The 18,706-nt window shown below is 35.9% G+C and overlaps 1 protein-coding gene across 2 annotated transcripts in view; it reads left to right on the forward strand.

Moving 5' to 3' along the window:
- Positions 1-18,706, forward strand: part of PCDH11X (protocadherin 11 X-linked) — a 698,845-nt gene that overhangs the window by 70,233 nt on the left and 609,906 nt on the right. For both annotated transcript variants that reach the window (XM_007182336.3, XM_057538561.1), the window contains exon 3: positions 13,068-15,560. In XM_007182336.3, coding sequence (XP_007182398.2) covers positions 13,068-15,560 — 2,493 coding nt within the window. The remainder of the gene's footprint in view (positions 1-13,067; positions 15,561-18,706) is intronic.

Consider the following 18,706-nt stretch of genomic DNA (forward strand, 5'->3'; position numbering starts at 1 on the left):
AATTACTTTTCTTGGGACTAACATTAAAATAAAAGAACCATATGCTACAATATCATTGTTCTATTAAATAGTCTTTGCTAAATATCAAATAGGTAAAATAAACATGTGATATCTTAAACCTTGTGCATGGCTTTGCCAAGATTAACACCACTGTTGTTAATATTTTAATGTAAATTCTTTTCTTCCAAAGAGAGTTGATACTTTCTTAAATACATGACTTCCTTTCTGTAATATAACTTTAAAGTAGGTAGGGACTTGGTGACTTCAAGGTTATTGTCAAATATGTGACTAGCGGCTCAGGTCATTTTACATGTAATCCATTTTTTATTGTATTTCCCTTGACAGTGCTACAAATGAATGCTGAAAGAAATGTTCTTGAAATAGTGCATAGAATCTAAATGACATCACACTGTTGAATATTTCAGAAAGAGTTGCTATCCTCTTCAGTAGTTCTAGGCAGCCTATAGCAAACCAATGAACTCTTAATGGAATTAAAGTAAATTTATTATAGTAACAATTATATTTGTATTAAGAATATTAAATTTATTTCCCTATTGTTTTCTAAAATAGCCATATCTCTGTGGTTTTATCCATTTGAAACTATGCAAATGGATAAAACACTGGCATTTCTCTGGCCCAAAGATGTATCAGTAACAGTAAGAAAAAAAGAATATTTTTTTTAAAAGTCAGGTTGGTTCTTGATAAATCAAGCAGTGGTAAAGCTCAGAAATAAATTTTTAGTCTTTCCCCCAGCATTCCTCGATCTACAGAGTAAACAGCTTTTATGTAAGCAGTTTTAGAATCCAATCTCTTTGGAACTATTTTTAGTACTTACTGGCAGTGTATGCATTTTCTGGGCAACTGTACTAGATTTATAGCTCTGGAACTGCTGTGTTATTTATTACCTTCCAATAGGCAATGAAGTGGTGTCTTGCACATGCATATGTCAAAAATGCTAAAGTTTAATACAATGGTTCAGCTAATTCTTTCCCAGAACAATAGGCAAAAAAATAGCTTTTAATTCGGCAAGGAATATTCCTTATTCATTTTTTTCAAAAGCAAAAATACTTCTCTTGGGAATTTCATATCCAACACCAACTTTCTTTTCCTTAATTTTACAAATCCCTACAAAGAATTAAAGTCTCAGATGAGCTTAATAACATCTTGCTTATTTCAGCGGTTTTTGTCCTAGATTTGCAAACTCAAATCTTATTTTTGAATTTAGGAAGAAATGCCACTCACAAATGAAATTAAGTCTTTTGAATTACATGAGTTTATTAGAAAGTCCAAAATTTTTTCTTAACCTGAACTAGAATTGGCAATTTTGTGTACATGAGATCAAACTAGTTTAAGACACCAGGATCCAAAATCAACATATAATGTGTTGCATTCAATTCATATAGTATGTTGTTTTCTTCTCTGAGTTTTTGTTGTCTCTTTTTTTTTGTTTGTACATATGAGTGTTTGACAGATGTAGGGTTTTGTATTTTTTAAGTACACAGGCCACTTACCAAACTAAGTACTTGTCATTATTTCTTCCAAAAATAAAGGTTTACAACTAGGTTATAAATTTTTAACAGAGATTGACACTGTAGCTTATTATATCCCTAACAGAAAAAAATAGTTGTTTTATAAAATAATTCTGAAATTGTTTTCTGGGCAATTTAATTAAAGCAAAAGAAAAAAAGCAACCTGAGTCAACAATTACAGTATATTCCTATTCAAGCACAGACTGAGAATTAAAAACAAGAACAACCAAACTTTGCCCTTTCTCTTTTTTTTTTCTTTTAAAATAGGAATTATCTTTTTAATTCACGCATTTATTCATCTAACAAACGCTTATTTAATGTGTTTGTATATGCTGGGTGCTATGTCCTTAGAGATTGTACATATAAACGAAGCTTGATGCCATTTTATCCTAGACTCACATTCATTAATGTAATAGAGGCTTAAGTAAATTACCGAGAGAGACACACAGATGAGTGATAGTTCTCTCAACAAAGGATGACCATTTGGGAGAGATAGCAAAAGATTTTCTCAAGATTTTTTCCCTATAAACAAGGGGGAAATAATTCTAAGTAAGTTTGGAATTCAGGATACTACAATTATTCCAAAGCTCTAACTTTTTTTTTTGTATATAGGAAATATCTATGGTAAAGTTAGCAAGGTGATGAATTAAGAAGCCATATATCTTTATTTCCCCTTTTCATCTTTCCCATTGTTTTCATGTCATGGTCTAACATATGACAAAGAGCTTCAGGTTTTTTCATGGTTCCTATGGATTTGAATGTCAGTTGAGCTAACTGACATGGGGTAGAACTAATGTTGGATCCATGTGTTAGTCATTCTTTATTCCTGAAGGAGACAAGACAGAGGAACAGCCTTGGAATAGTCATTCATTAAAGATAGTAAGCTCATGTTGGTACCACACTTTAGCATCAGACTTAGGTATCTGTCCAAAACTTTGTTGAAAAGTATTTATGTCTTATATGTAGGCAACGCCTTTTCAAATTACTGGGATAATATGAAATGCATTTATTTATTTATTTTTATTTTTATTTTTTTAAACAATTTTATTGGAGTATAATTGCTTTACAACGGTGTGTTAATTTCTGCCTTATAACAAAGTGAATCAGTTATACATATACATATATCCCCATATCACTTCCCTCTTGTGTCTCCCTCCCTCCCACCCTCCCTATCCCACCCTTCTAACTGGTCACAAAGCACCAAGCTGATCTCCCTGTGCTATGCGACTGATTCCCACTAGCTATCTATTTTACATTAGGTAGTGTATAAATGTCCATATATACACTACCACTCTCTCACTTTGTCCCAGCTTATCCTTCCCTGTCCCCGTCTCCTCAAGTCCATGCTCTAGTAGGTCTGCATCCTTATTCCCGTTTTGCCCCTAGGTTTTCCATGACTTTTTTTTCTTCTTTTAGATTCCATATATATGTGTTAGCATACGGTATTTGTTTTTCTCTTTCTGACTTACTTCACTCTGTATGACAGACTCTAACTCCATCCACCTCACTACAGATAACTCAATTTCATTTCTTTTTATGGCTGAGTAATATTCCATTGTACATATGTGCCACATCTTCTTTATCCATTCATCCGATGATGGATACTTAGGTTGCTTCCATGTCCTGGCTATTGTAAATAGAGCTGCAATGAACATTGTGGTACATGACTCTTTTTGAATTATGGTTTTCTCAGGGTAAATGCCCAGTAGTGAGATTGCTGGGTTGTATGGTAGTTCTATTTTTAGTTTTTTAAAGAACCTCCATACTGTTCTCCATAGTGGCTGTATCAATTTACATTCCCACCAACAGTACAAGAGGGTTCCCTTTTCTCCACACCCTCTCCAACATTTATTGTTTGTAGATTTTTTGATGATGGTCATTCTGACCGGTGTGAGATGATATCACATTGTACTTTTGATTTGCATTTCTCTAATGATTAATGATGTTGAGCATTCTTTCATGTGTTTGTTGGCAATGGGTATATCTTCTTTGGAGAAATGTCTCTTTAGCTCTTCTGCCCATTTTTGGATTGGGCTGTTTGTTTTTGTGATATTGAGCTGCATGAGCTGCTTATAAATTTTGGAGATTAATCCTTTGTCAGTTGCTTCATTTGCAAATATTTTCTCCCATTCTGAGGACTGTCTTTTCTTCTTGTTTATGGTTTCCTTTGCTGTGCAAAAGCTTTAAGTTTCATTAGGTCACATTTCTTTATTTTTGCTTTTATTTCCGTTTCTCTAGGAGGTGGGTCAAAAAGGATCTTGCTGTGATTTATGTCATAGAGTGTCCTGCCTGTTTTGCTGTAAGAGTTTGATAGTATCTGGCCTTACATTTAGGTCTTTAATCCATTTTGAGTTTATTTTTGTGTATGGTGTTAGGGATTGTTCTAATTTCATTCTTTTACATGTAGCTGTCCAGTTTTCCCAGCACAACTAATTGAAGAGGCTGTCTTTTCTCCACTGTATATTCTTGCTTCCTTTATCAAAGATAAGGTGACCATATGTGTGTGGGTTTATTTCTGGGCTTTCTATCCTGTTCCATTGATCTATATTTCTATTTTTGTGCCAGTACCATACTGTCTTGATTACTGTAGCTTTGTAGTATAGTCTGAAGTCTGGGTACCCGATTCCTCCAGCTCCGTTTTTCTTTCTCAAAATTACTTTGGCTATTCGGGGTCTTTTGTGTTTCCATACAAATTGTGAAATTTTTTGTTCTAGTTCTGTGAAAAATGCCAGTGGTAGTTTGATAGGGATTGCATTGAATCTGTAGATTGCTTTGGGTAGCATAGTCATTTTCACAATGTTGATTCTTCCAATCCAAGAACATGGTATATCTCTCCATCTATTTGTATCATCTTTATTTTCTTTCATCAGTGTCTTATAATTTTCTGCATACAGGTCTTTTGTCTCCTTAGGTAGGTTTTTACCTAGGAATTTTATTCTTTTTGTTGCAATGGTAAACGGGAGTGTTTTCTTAATTTCACTTTCAGATATTTTGTCATTAGTGTATAGAAATGCAAGAGATTTCTGTGCATTAATTTTGTATCCTGATACTTTACCAAATTCATTGATTAGCTCTAGTAGTTTTCTGGTAGCATCTTTAGGATTCTCTATGTACAGTATCATGTCATCTGCAAAAAGTGACAGCTTTACTTCTTCTTTTCCGATTTGGATTCCTCTTATTTCTTTTTCTTCTCTGATTGCTGTGGCTAAAACTTCCAAAACTATGTTGAATAATAGTGGTGAGAGTGGGCAACCTTGTCTTGTTCCTCATCTTAGTGGAAATGGTTTCAGTTTTTCACCATTGAGGACAATGTTCACTGTGGGGTTGTCATATATGGCCTTTATTATTTTGAGGTATGTTCCCTCTATGCCTACTTTCTGGAGGGTTTTTATCATAAATGGGTGTTGAATTTTGTCGAAAGCTTTCTCTGCATCTATTGAGATGATCATATTGTTTTTCTCCTTCAATTTGTTAATATGGTGTATCACATTGATTGATTTGCGTTTATTGAAGAATCCTTGCATTCCTGGGATAAACCCCACTTGATCATGGTGTGTGATCCTTTTAATGTGCTGTTGGATTCTGTTTGCTAGTATTTTGGTGAGGATTTTTGCGTCTATGTTCATCAGTGATATTGACCTGTAGTTTTCTTTTTTTGTGACATCTTTGTCTGGTTTTGGTATCAGGGTGATGGTGGCCTCATAGAATGAGTTTGGGAGTGTTCCTCCCTCTGCTATATTTTGGAAGAATTTGAGAAGTATAGGTGCTAGCTCTTCTCTAAATATTTTCTAGAATTCGCCTGTGAAGCCATCTTGCCCCGGGCTTTTGTTTGTTGGAAGATTTTTATTCACAGTTTCAATTTTAGTGCTTCTGATTGGTCTGTTCATATTTTCTATTTCTTCCTGGTTCAGTCTCAGAAGGTTGTGCATTTCTAAGAATTTGTCCATTTCTTCCAGGTTGTCCATTTTATTGGCATATAGTTGCTTGTAGTAATCTCTCATGATCTTTTGTATTTCTGCAGTGTCAGTGGTTACTTCTCCTTTTTCATTTCTATTTCTGTTGATTTGAGTCTTCTCCCTTTTTCTCTTGATGAGTCTGGCTAATGGTTTATCAATTTTGTTTATTTTCTCAGAGAACCAGCTTTTCGTTTCATTGATTTTTGCTATTGTTTCCTTAATTTCTTTTCCATTCATTTCTGATCTGATCTGTATGATTTCTTTCCTTCTGCTAACTTTGGGGTTTTTTTTTGCTTTTCTTTCTCTAATTGCTTTAGGTGTAAGGTTAGGTTGTTTATTTGAGATGTTTCTTGTTTCTTAAGGTAGGATTGTATTCCTATAAACTTCCCTCTTAGAACTGCTTTTGCTGCATATGATAGGTTTTGGGTCATCGTGTTTTCATTGTCATTTGTTTCTAGGTATTTTTTGATTTCCTCTTTGATTTCTTCAGTGATCTCTTGGTTATTAAGTAGTGTATTGTTTAGCCTCCATGTGTTTGTATTTTTTACAGATTTTTTCCTGTAATTGATATCTAGTCTCATAGCATTGTGGTCAGAAAAGATACTTGATACAATTTCAATTTTCTTAAATTTACCAAGGCTTGATTCGTGACCCAAGATATGATCTATCCTGGAGAATGTTCCATAAGCACTTGAGAAGAAATTGTATCCTGTTATTTTTGGATGGAATGTCCTATAAATATCAATTAAGTCTATCTTGTTTAATGTATCATTTAAAACTTGTGTTTCCTTATTTATTTTCTTTTTGGATGATCTGTCCATTGGTGAAAGTGGGGTGTTAAAGTCCCCTACTATGATTGTGTTACTGTCGATTTCCCCTTTTATGGCTGTCAGTATTTGCCTTTTGTATTGAGGTGCTCCTATGTTGGGTGCACAAATATTTACAATTTTTACATCTTCTTGGATTGATCCCTTGATCATTATGTAGCGTCCTTCTTTGTCTCTTGTAATACTGCTTGTTTTAAAGTCTATTTTGACTGATATGAGAACTGCTGCTCCATGTTTATATGGTTTCCAATTGCATGGAATATATTTTTCCATCCCCTCACTTTCAGTCTGTATGTGTCCCTAGGTCTGAAGTGGGTCTCTTGTAGACAACATGTATATGGGTCTTGTTTTTGTATCCATTCAGCCAGTCTATGTCTTTTGGTTGGACCATTTAATCCATTTACATTCAAGGTAATTATCAATATGTATGTTCCTATTACCGTTTTCTTAATTGTTTTGGGTTTGTTATTGTAGGTCTTTTCCTTCTCTTGTGTTTCCTGCCTAGAGAAGTTCCTTTAGCATTTGTTGTAAAGCTCGTTTGGTTGTGCTGATTTCTGTTAGCTTTTGCTTGTCTGTAAAAGTTTTAATGTCTCCTTCAAATCTGCATGAGGTCCTTGCTGGATAGAGTAATCTTGGTTGTAGATTTTTCCCTTTCATCACTTTAAATATGTCCTGCCACTCCCTTCTGGCTTGCAGAGTTTCTGCTGGAAAATCAGCTGTTAACCTTATGGGGATTCTCTTATGTATTATTTGTTGTTTTTCCCTTGCTGCTTTTAATATTTTTTCTTTGTATTTAATTTTTGATAGTTTGATTAATATGTGTCTTGGTGTGTTTCTCTTTGGATTTATCCTATATTGGACTCTCTGTGCTTCCTGTACTTGATTAACTATTTCCTTTCCCATATTAGGGAAGTTTTCAACTATAATCTCTTCAAATATTTTCTCAGTCCCTTTCTTTTTCTCTTCTTCTTCTGGGACCCCTATAATTCGAATGTTGGTGCATTTAATATTGTCCCAGAGGCCTCTGAGACTGTCCTCAATTCTTTTTTCTTTATTCTGCTCTGCAGTAGTTATTTCCACTCTTTTATCTTCCAGGTCACTTCTCCGTTCTTCTGCCTCAGTTATTCTGCTATTGATTCCTTCTAGAGAATTTTTAATTTCATTTATTGTGTTGTTCATCATTGTTTGTTTGCTCTTTAGTTCTTCTAGGTCCCTGTTAAACGTTTCTTGTATTTTCGCCATTCTCTTTCCAAGATTTTGGATGGTCTTTACTATCATTATTCTGAATTCTTTTTCAGGTAGATTGCCTATTTCCTCTTCATTTGTTAGGTCTGGTGGGTTTTTACCTTGCTCCTTCATCTGCTGTGCGTTTCCTTTTCTTCTCATTTTGCTTAACTTACTGTGTTTGGTGTCTCCTTTTCGCAGGTTGCACGTTCGTAGTTCCCATTGTTTTGGTTTCTGCCTCCAGTGGCTAAGGTTGGTTCAGTGGGTTGTGTAGGCTTCCTGGTGGAGGGGATTAGTGCCTGTGCTCTGGTGGAGGAGGCTGGATCTTGTCTTTCTGGTGGGCATGTCCACGTCTGGTGGTGTGTTTTGGAGTGTCTGTGACCTTATTATGATTTTAGGCAGCCTCTGTGCTAATGGGTGGGGTTGTGCTCCTGTCTTGCTAATTGTTTGGCATAGGGTGTCCAGCACTGTACCTTGCTGGTCGTTGAGTGGAGCTGTGTCTTGGCATTGAGATGGAGATCTCTGGGAGATTTTCACCGCTTGATATTACATGGAGCTGGGAGGCCTCTGGTGGACCAATTTCCTGAACTTGGCTCTCCTATTCAGAGGCACAGCCCTGACGCCTGGCTGGAGCACCAAGAGCCTGTCATCCACACGGCTCAGAATAAAAGGGAGGAAAAAAAAAAGAAAGAAAGCAAAAGATTAAATTAAATTAAATTAAGAAGTTATTAAAATAAAAAACAAAAAATAATTATTAAAAAATTGTTTTAAAGTAATTTAAAAAGAAAGAAAGAAAGAAAGAAGAGAACAACCAAACCAAAAAACCAATCCACCAATGATAACAAGCGCTGAAAACTATACTAAAAAAAAAAAAAAATGGACTGGCAGAACCCTAGGACAAATGGTAAAAGCAGAGGTATACAGACAAAATCACACAGAAGCATATGCATACACACTCACAAAAAGAGAAAAAGGGAAAAAATATATGTATATATCTTTGCTCCCAAAGTCCACCTCCTCAATTTGGGATGATTCGTTGTCTATTCAGGTATTCCACAGATGCAGGGTACATCACGTTGACTGTGGAGATTTATTCCACTGCTCCTGAGGCTGCTGGGAGAGATTTCCCTTTCTCTTCTTTGTTCGCACGGCTCCTATGGTTCAGCTTTGGATTTGACCCCGCCTCTGTGTGTAGGTCGCCTGAGGGCGTGTGTTCTTCACTCAGACAGGGCAGGGTTAAAGGAGCAGCTGATTCGGGGGCTCTGGCTCACTCAGGCCGGGGGGACAGAGCGGTACGCAGTGCGGGGTGAGCCTGTGGCAGGAGAGGCTGGCATGACGTTGCAGCAGCCTGAAGCGTGTCGTGTTCTCCCGGGGAAGTTGTCCCTGGATCACGGGACCCTGGCAGTGGCGGGCTGCACAGGCTCCCGGGAGTGGAGGTGTGGATAGTGACCTGTGCTTGCACACAGGCTTCTTGGTGGCTGCAGCAGCAGTCTTAGCGTCTCATGCCCATCTCTGGTGTCCGAGCTGATAGCCGCAGCTCGTGCTCCTCTCTGGAGCTCCTTTAAGCAGCACTGTTAATCCTCTCTCCTCGTGCACCAGGAAATACAGAGGCAAGAAAAAGTCTCTTGCCTCTTCGGCAGTTCCAGACCTTATCCCAGACTACCTCCCGTCTAGTCGTGGCGCACTAGCCCCCTTCAGGCTGTGTTCACGCCGCCAACCCCAGTCCTCTCCCTGGGATCCGACTGAAGCTGGAGCCTCAGCTCCCAGCCCCCACCCATCCCGGCGGGTGAGCAGACAAGCCTCTCGGGCTGGTGAGTGCTGGTTGGCACTGATCTTCTGTGCGGGAATCTCTCCGCTTTGTCCTCTGCACTCCTGTTGCTGTGCTCTCCTCTGTGGCTCCAAAGCTCCCCCCTTCTGCCCCCCGCAGTCTCCACCCACGAAGGGGCTTCCTAGTGTGTGGAAACCTTTCCTCCTTCACAGCTCCCTCCCTCTGGTGCAGGCCCATCCCTATTCTTTTGTCTCAGTTTTTTCTTTTGCCCTACCCAGGTACGTGGGGAGTTTCTTGCCTTTTGGGAGGTCTGAGGTCTTCTGCCAGCGTTCAGTAGGTGTTCTGTAGGAGTTGTTCCACATGTAGATGTATTTCTGATGTATTTGTGGGGAGGAAGGTGATCTCCACATGTTACTCTTCTGTCATCTTCATGCCCACTCTGAAATTTAAATATGTAAACTAGCAAGTCATTTGTAGAGCTCTAAATATCTGAGCGGGGGTGGTATATACAAAATCACCTGACCTGAACATAGATTTTTATTAAAGAAAAATGTGACATCTTAGAACAGTCCAGTGCAATAGAACTTTGTGTGATAATGGACAAGTTCTATATCTGTGCTGTCCAATGCAGTAGCCACTACTCAGATGTAGCTATAAGAACTGAAATGTGGCTAGTGAGACTGAGGTACTGATTTTTTTTTATTTTATCTAATTATAATTAATTAAAATTTAAATGTAAATACTTGTGACTAATCACTGTCATATTGGACAGAGAAGTCATAGAAGACAGAAGAGCAGCATGGACATTGTCCATTATCTGGTATGTATATCTCATTATCATCTTGAAAATTTGAAAAATCTATCTTTTAACATTACTGTCACTTCACATAAAATAATTAAGGACAGCAAACATGCTGTTCTTGGGTTTTTCAACTGACATAACCCTGCATTAATTTGCTTGGGAAAGCAAAGGTCAATGCAAAATTCAGGCAAACACATAAGACTAAACTCTAAATATACAACCACAAAATACATAAACATAAATGAATAAAATTAAAAATTAAAACTAGCATATTCTTCTCCCCAGATGTATTATAGTCATAAATTGGATAATTGAGTCTGAAGCTCAAGAACTTAAGATATTTACTTGTTGTTTTTAGGCTATATTATATATGCTAGTTGCCCCTTATATAACCTCTAATAATTCTTTATAATCTACTTTTATAGCCCTTATTAAAAATGTAATTATTTTCAATTAACATAAATCTATTAGTATCAACATCAGTAGATACTTAGATTGCTATTGATTTTCCCTCATCTTAGCTAAAATTTAATTTCCATTACATTAGCAAAATATTTTTTCTTACCACCATATCCCGAGTGCCTAGAAGAATGCTGTGACCATATTAGGCACTGAATATTGGCATGTCAAGAATTAACAGAATTGTATTATATGCCATGGATTTCTGTGAAGTTCAATTCAGAAGCTATTTTTTCTACCCACAGATGAGACATTCCAGATTTGAACCTTCCTAAAAGCCTTTTGAAATATCATTACAAAAATAAAATTATCATTAATCACTAAGTTTACCTAAATCAAATTATAATAGTAAATACTGTATGTATATTTAATATTATTGTTGTAAAATTCTTTTTTTTCTTAAAGTAGATTTGCTAATTTTCACACTTGTAGTTAGATATTACATGAAAAATATTTTCCTTGGCAAAGAAAAGGCAAATTGTTTATTGGTTTATATAAGTAAAATATTAATAGAATGCTCATTTTAGTTTATGAATTAAAATCAAGATTAATACACATTGGTTACCTCATAGGAAATTTTTTAAAAATTACATTGAAGCAAACTGATGATTTTAATTAATATTTCTGAAATGCCACCTTAAATTTCATAATAAACATTTAATTCTTCCATCAAGATATATTATGGTCTGGATTTGAATAAAAGTTAGTGAATCTAAACACACACAAAAAATCCAAAAAATGCAGAAATATCTTCAAGCAATTCATGAGGAAAAATGTGGCTGTACTTGAGTATTGTACTAGATTTTATGTAAGCAATTATAACACTTTGATAAGTTATAAAAGATAATATGACCATATAATTTCACCATAGATTCTAGTGGTCCCTGAAAACCTGATATCGTTCATTGGTTTCTAACATTTAGGATCTTATTTTAGACACTGGTATGACAAAACAATGAGAAAAAACCCTCAGATGCTCTCCTGTTCTTTCAGGACAGAGCACATAGATGAGATCTCAATAACTGTTCTTCAGCACATGTCAGCAACTTTTATGTTAAAAAATATATAGGAGAATTAAAATTGTAGTGCGTGGTTATGTGTGTGTGTGTGTGTGTGTGTGTGCACGTGTGTACGTGTGTACGTAAGGGTTCATAAATCAACCATGTACTAGGAATCTTAAGATCTTCTGATCTTCACAGCCTCCAGTACCTTTCTATCTTATTCATTTCTGTCAAAGTGCTACAGGTAACACTGGCTAGAACTGCCCCTGAGAGCCAGTCAACACTATTCCTCAATCAGCTATCAAGATCACTGATTATCTGTGTAGGGCTCATCTTATTGTAGTTCAGAGAAGGGACTTTAAAAGTTTTTTTTATTTTCTATTGATAAATTGGACTTTATCAAAATTATTTCACTATTTTAAAGACTTAAGAGTATGAGACCCTCTGTGTGCTGATAAACAATAGCACTTAAGAGAGCCCAAGCACTTTAAGAATTTTACAGTTTTATATTAATTGAACCACTTCCTTGAGGGTTTTGAGGGAAGCCAGAACCAGAGGAAACTGATTTTAAACATTCCCATAATCTGACTTTATAGGCATAAAGAAAATATAGGTACTGTTCCTATAGCTATATTTTCCAATTTGACATTTTGGCATGTTAGTTTCAGTCCATTGTGTGTGCTCATTAAAAAAAAAAATCGAAGTTCAATAACATTGTTCTGTTAATCTCCAAGAAAACGTCTTTCTTTTTTTTTTTTTTTTTTTTTTTGGCTAGGCCTCACAGCTTGCAGGATCTTAGTTCTCCGACCAGGGATTGAACCTGGGCCCCGGCAGTGAAATCACCGAGTCCTAACCACTGGACCACCAGGGAATTCCCAAAAATTTCATTTTTAACACCTGTTTCTATAGGGCAAAAAAAAGAAAGTCTATGTATTTTACACAAGGTTTTATTCTTATCAGAGTTTGCATATTTTCTCCCTCTGCCAAAGTTATTAGCTGTATTTATTAGATGTGATATATGCACTTTTGTCTTAGATGAATATTTTATACTTGATTGCTACTTCTGGTGGTGAAAAGGTGTCCTAGACAACTGAAATCTACAGTAAGATATTTTAATTCATTTGGAGTAACCATTGTTAATTCACTTATAAGTTCATTCACCATGTGAAACTTAGTGATAATTCTTTTTAAAATTCTACATACTTCTTCCTTTTGAAATCTTTAATAGTTCACATAAATGTTACATTTATCACCATAAAATGCTATGACCTGAAAAGCACTTAGAACATCTTCTAGCACCACTCTAATTTCACAAATGTGTAGAGGTGTTAAGCATCTTGTTTGTGGTGACAATATTAGTTATAGACGAAGCTGGGACTTAGAATTCAAGTCTCTGGCACTTATTTCTGAGTTGAGCCTATGTCATATGACTTCAAGGAATTGAAAACTGGTCTCATTAAATAATAACATAAGCTAAAATGTTTCCTTCTATGTTTTCCAGGGTCAAAGTATTTTTGGGCTTGATGTTATTGAAACACCAGAAGGAGAGAAGATGCCACAATTGATAGTTCAACAGGAGTTAGATAGGGAAGAGAAAGATACATATGTAATGAAAGTAAAGGTTGAAGATGGTGGCTTTCCTCAAAGATCCAGTACTGCCATTTTGCAAGTCAGTGTTGCTGATACAAACGACAACCGCCCAGTCTTCAGGGAGAATGAGATTGAAGTCAGTATACCAGAAAATGCTCCTGTAGGTACTTCAGTGACACAACTTCATGCCACAGATGCCGACATAGGTGAAAATGCCAGGATTCACTTCTATTTCAGCAATCTAGTCTCCAACATGGCCAAGAGGCTATTTCACCTCAACTCCACCACTGGACTTATCACAATCAAAGAACCACTGGATAGGGAGGAATCACCAAACCACAGGTTACTGGTTTTGGCAAGTGATGGTGGATTGATACCAGCAAGAGCAATGGTGCTAGTAAATGTTACAGATGTCAATGATAATGTCCCATCAATTGACATAAGATATATCATCAATCCAATCAATGGCACTGTGGTTCTTTCAGAAAATGCTCCACTCAACACCAAAATTGCTCTCATAACTGTTACAGATAAGGATGCTGACCATAATGGTAGGGTGACGTGCTTTACAGATCATGAAGTCCCTTTCAGATTGAGGCCAGTATTTAGTAATCAGTTCCTCCTAGAGACTGCTGCATATCTTGACTATGAGTCCACAAGAGAATATGCCATTAAATTACTGGCTGCAGATGCTGGCAAACCTCCTTTGAATCAATCATCCATGCTCCTCATCAAAGTAAAAGATGAAAATGACAACGCTCCAGTTTTCACTCAGCCTTTCATAAGTCTTTCTGTTCCTGAGAATAACTCTCCTGGCACCCAGTTGACAAAAATAAGTGCAACAGATGCAGACACAGGGCATAATGCTGAGATAAACTACCTGCTTGGCATTGATGCTCCATCTGAATTCAACCTGGATCATCGTACAGGCATTCTGACGGCAGTGAAGAAACTGGATAGAGAAAAACAGGAAAAATATTCATTCACGGTTCTGGCAAAAGATAACGGGATGCCACCTTTAATAACCAATGCCACAGTCTTAGTGACTGTTCTTGATCAGAATGACAACAGTCCAATTTTCACTCACAATGAGTACAACTTCTATGTCCCAGAAAACCTTCCAAGACATGGCACAGTAGGACTAATCACTGTAACTGATCCTGATTATGGAGAAAATTCTGCAGTCACTCTTTCCATTTTAGACGCAAATGATGACTTCACCATTGATCCACAGACTGGTGTCATCCGACCGAATATTTCCTTTGATAGAGAAAAACAAGAATCTTATACTTTCTATGTAAAGGCTGAGGATGGTGGTAGGGTATCACGTTCTTCAACTGCCAAAGTCACCATAAATGTGGTTGATGTCAACGACAACAAACCAGTTTTTGTTGTCCCTTCTTCGAACTACTCCTTTGAATTGGTTCTGCCATCCACTAATCCAGGCACAGTGGTCTTCACGGTAGTTGCTGTTGACAATGACACTGGCATGAATGCAGAGCTTCATTACAGCATTGTAGGAGGAAACACAAAAGGTCTTTTTATGATTGACCAAGCAACAGGCAACATTACACTGAAGGAGAAATGTGTCCTTGCAGACCTTGGTTTACACAAACTGGTAGTCAAAGCTAAGGATTTAGGGCAACCTGATTCTCTCTTCAATGTTGTAAATGTTAATCTATTTGTGAATGAGTCAGTGACCAATGCTACACTGATTTATGAATTGGTGCACAAAAACATTGAAACACCAGTGACCCAAAATATTGAGACAGCTGACACATCCTCACCATCCAGTGACTATGTCAAGATCGTGGTTGCCATTGTTGCAGGCACAATAACTGTCATCCTTGTTATTTTCATCACTGCTGTAGTAAGATGCCGCCAATCACCACACCTTAAGGCTGCTCAGAAAAACAAGCAGAATTCCGAATGGGTTACTCCAAACCCAGAAAACAGGCAGATGATAATGATGAAGAAAAAGAAGAAGAAGAAGAAGCATACCCCTAAGAACTTGCTGCTTAACTTTGTTACTATTGAAGAAACTAAGGCAGATGATGCGGACAATGATGGAAACAGCGTCACACTAGACCTTCCCATTGAACTGGAAGAGCAAACCATGGGCAAGTACAACTGGGGCACTACACCTACAACTTTCAAGCCTGACAGCCCTGATTTGGCCCGGCACTACAAATCTGCCTCTCCACAGCCTGCCTTCCAGATCCAGCCGGAAACTCCCCTGAATTCGAAGCACCACATCATCCAGGAACTGCCTCTTGATAACACCTTTGTGGGCTGTGATTCCATCTCCAAGTGTTCCTCCAGCAGTTCTGATCCCTACAGCGTTTCTGAGTGCAGCTATCCAGTGACAACTTTCAAGACACCTGTGTCTGTACACACCAGACCGGTAGGTAATCCAACTTTCTAAGTAACCTTTCTAACTTTATTTTTTTTAATTATTTTCAATTATTACAGAATCTACTGACTCAACATGGGATCAAAATGATCATATTCTGCAGAAGTATCTGAATAAATATATGGATTCATTTTAAGTTTGGTAGAAAATCAGAACAAAATGACTCCTGATTGGAGGAAAATTGGGTGAGGAATGATGATTATAATAGGGAGAGTGTTGTCTGTAGATGGCAGTATGACACTTCTTGCTAGAGAATATACTGGAAAAACTCCAAAATAAAAGGTCATGGCACTATCCTCAGTACAATTGTGTGCATGAGGATCAAAACAGTCATGGCTAGATACATCATAGTAAAGCCTTTTGGAATGTGATAAGCAGGTCTTAATACTTAATGGTATTGAGACCTTCAGGTTCACTTGGGAAAATCTGTGTCTACCCAAGATAATCAAATAGCATCAAGATATCCTCCCTACCCACCATTCCCCCAAACCCCCACAATGAAAAGAGTGTCATTTTCAGATTAGGAACTCACCATTTTTCTGGTTCATAAATCTGTATTAACACAATGTAGCAAGAATGGGATTAGGAAAATGAAGTCACGCTACTCACTCTCACCTTCAAGCCAGAGAATGAAATATATATGAGATCTCTACTTTAGATATCCATTTGAGTATTTGCATATTCATGCAAGGTATTAAGAACCCTTCAGGAGACATTATTAAGAGATAATGAGTTTTGGAAAATGAAATATGATTGCTTTCTCTAATGGGTCTGAAGGAAACTATGCATATATTAAGACCCAAGATATCTGTATACAATAATTTAAAAACCAATAAATTTATGAAAACAAGAGTTTATACAGTCTTTTTTATCTGTATTCCATGGAGAAATGAATAAAAATGTATCTAGAAATTCATAACTAAATTAAATGATTTAAGTATTTTTATTTCCTTAATAAAGTCAAGTGATAGAATTTATCTACATTTTTTCTCTAGAAGTCATGCAGCATGTTGATTTTATTATTTTGTCTGTGTTACTCTTAAGAAGGTCTTCATATCAGTTTCAGTGAATAAAGCTTTTGAAAACCTATTTAGGCTTAATTAAATAGTAGTAATGTGAAAGTCAGAATAGGTTTCCTCTCACCAAAGTTAGAGATATTAAAGAAGTCTATCAGGATTCAAAATAACAATGAAAATAATTTACCATAATTTAGGAAATGCTTTTAAGAATTGAAGTCACTCATGGATTTGCATAGTTAAATTATACAATAACGTTAACCTTTCTCTCTTAATCACACAGTGAAATTAAGATACTAATTCAGTTGTGGGTGCATTTTTGTTACAATAGGTTCATAATTATGCTATCACAAATGGTAAAATAGAACCCTACTCTCTTTGTGGAGAGTTTCTGTTATGCTTTGAATGAGTTTATAGGGCAGTGGTTATTTCTACAGTTCACATGAGCCCCATGGTTTCTGACCAAGGTGGATCTTAAATGGGTGGCAAACATAACAGATGCCTAATATCATCATGGTATGTTTTTGTTTTTATTTAACTATTAAAAAGGGTGCTCTCATTTTCTAATTCTCATTGCTATCATTTGGTTTTTTGGAAACATTTCTCAACAGAAAAGTATTCTTTATGAATAGCACTTTATGTGTGTTGTATATCCTAATAGCACTTTTCCCAGGGCTAAATTTGTGACTCACTTACAAATCTATACAAAGGGTGGGGTTTGTGAATTACTTTTGCAGAGCATCATTTTTAATAGATTGGCTTGTGACGTTAGTTAGAAGAGCAAATTCTGGTTTCAACTGTTTTTGAAAGCATGGAGATGTTTTAAGAGCTAGACTTATTTTACATGAGGACATGAACATACAGTAAGTAAGGCATAGATGAAGGAAAAAATTGAAGTGTTTTCCAAATATCTTCCTCTTTTATTGTTTTTTTTTGATATTTTGTAATCCTGAGAAAGTCAATAAAATTAATAACTTTTTCATTCAGGTATTTTATTTTATTTAGCTAAGAAGTCTTTTCCTAAACACAGAACAATAACTTCATGAGATAGGCAAAATAAGGAAAGTAAATGCTAATAAGAATAAATTCTTGGTTATCATTTGGTTTTTATTAGCTAAAAGGAGTATCTTAGAATCAATGAGTTTTCAGATGACTTATTCTATTTTTTCTCATCTTAAAAAAAATAGGTAAATAGTATATTTTATGTCATTGGTTCACAGATGTTTCAGATTAATTACTAAATATCTTCTGGACATGAATTGGTGAACTTAGGTAGACTAATGTGATACTAAAAATAATTTGAATCCTTGTATTTTGTGCTACATTTGCAATGTTCTTCACCCTTTCTGTATACGCTTCAATTTCTGATTAATGCCAGGAGAGGCATCTTATATTCACTGATGTTGCAGAATGCTAAAAAGTTAAGTGAGCACTGAAAAAGAACGCATGTATTTATAAAAATTCAAATACAGTAGGTGTCTTCTTTTTAAAGAAACATCATACATAATGGGGAAAAGTGTCAGCCAGTAAAATAAAAATTCATTGTTCCTTAAGGAAATTCTGACAGTGGAATAAAATATTACTGTTATCAGAAGGCAGAATTATATTCAATTGATTTTAAACAAAGTGAGAAATATATTTTCAAAAGGAGGGTTTAGGGTGATATTTATGTTTAATTCATTACTCATCGGAATAGAAATATGAAAGTGAAGAAATTAAATGGTTCTAGGAGGCAGTAAGATATAAGGGGATTTATAAATAATTTCATGTTTTTAAAAAGGGAATCAAATATTTTCTATAGTTTTTTTTTCCTGACTCTTGTTCTGAAAAAATATGGAACATTCGTTAGATAGAAATGTATCTATTGCACAAAACCATTTATACCTGGGGAATATGAGGATCCTCTTTGATATAAATTTTTACAAGTATTCTGGAAGGCATTTTTGTATGCATATATTATAGTAGAAATTAAAACATGAAATTTAAAAGATGATCTTACAGTGTATTTTATATTAACGTCTTTCAGAGCAAGCAGATAGTGTTTGCTGTGATTCTAGAAAAACAATAAGAATAATCATTTTAGAATCAATTTTGATAATTGTTGTATAAAAGAGATACAAT

This window comes from Balaenoptera acutorostrata, chromosome X (assembly GCF_949987535.1).
Source record: "Balaenoptera acutorostrata chromosome X, mBalAcu1.1, whole genome shotgun sequence".
NCBI classification, from domain to species: domain Eukaryota; kingdom Metazoa; phylum Chordata; class Mammalia; order Artiodactyla; family Balaenopteridae; genus Balaenoptera; species Balaenoptera acutorostrata.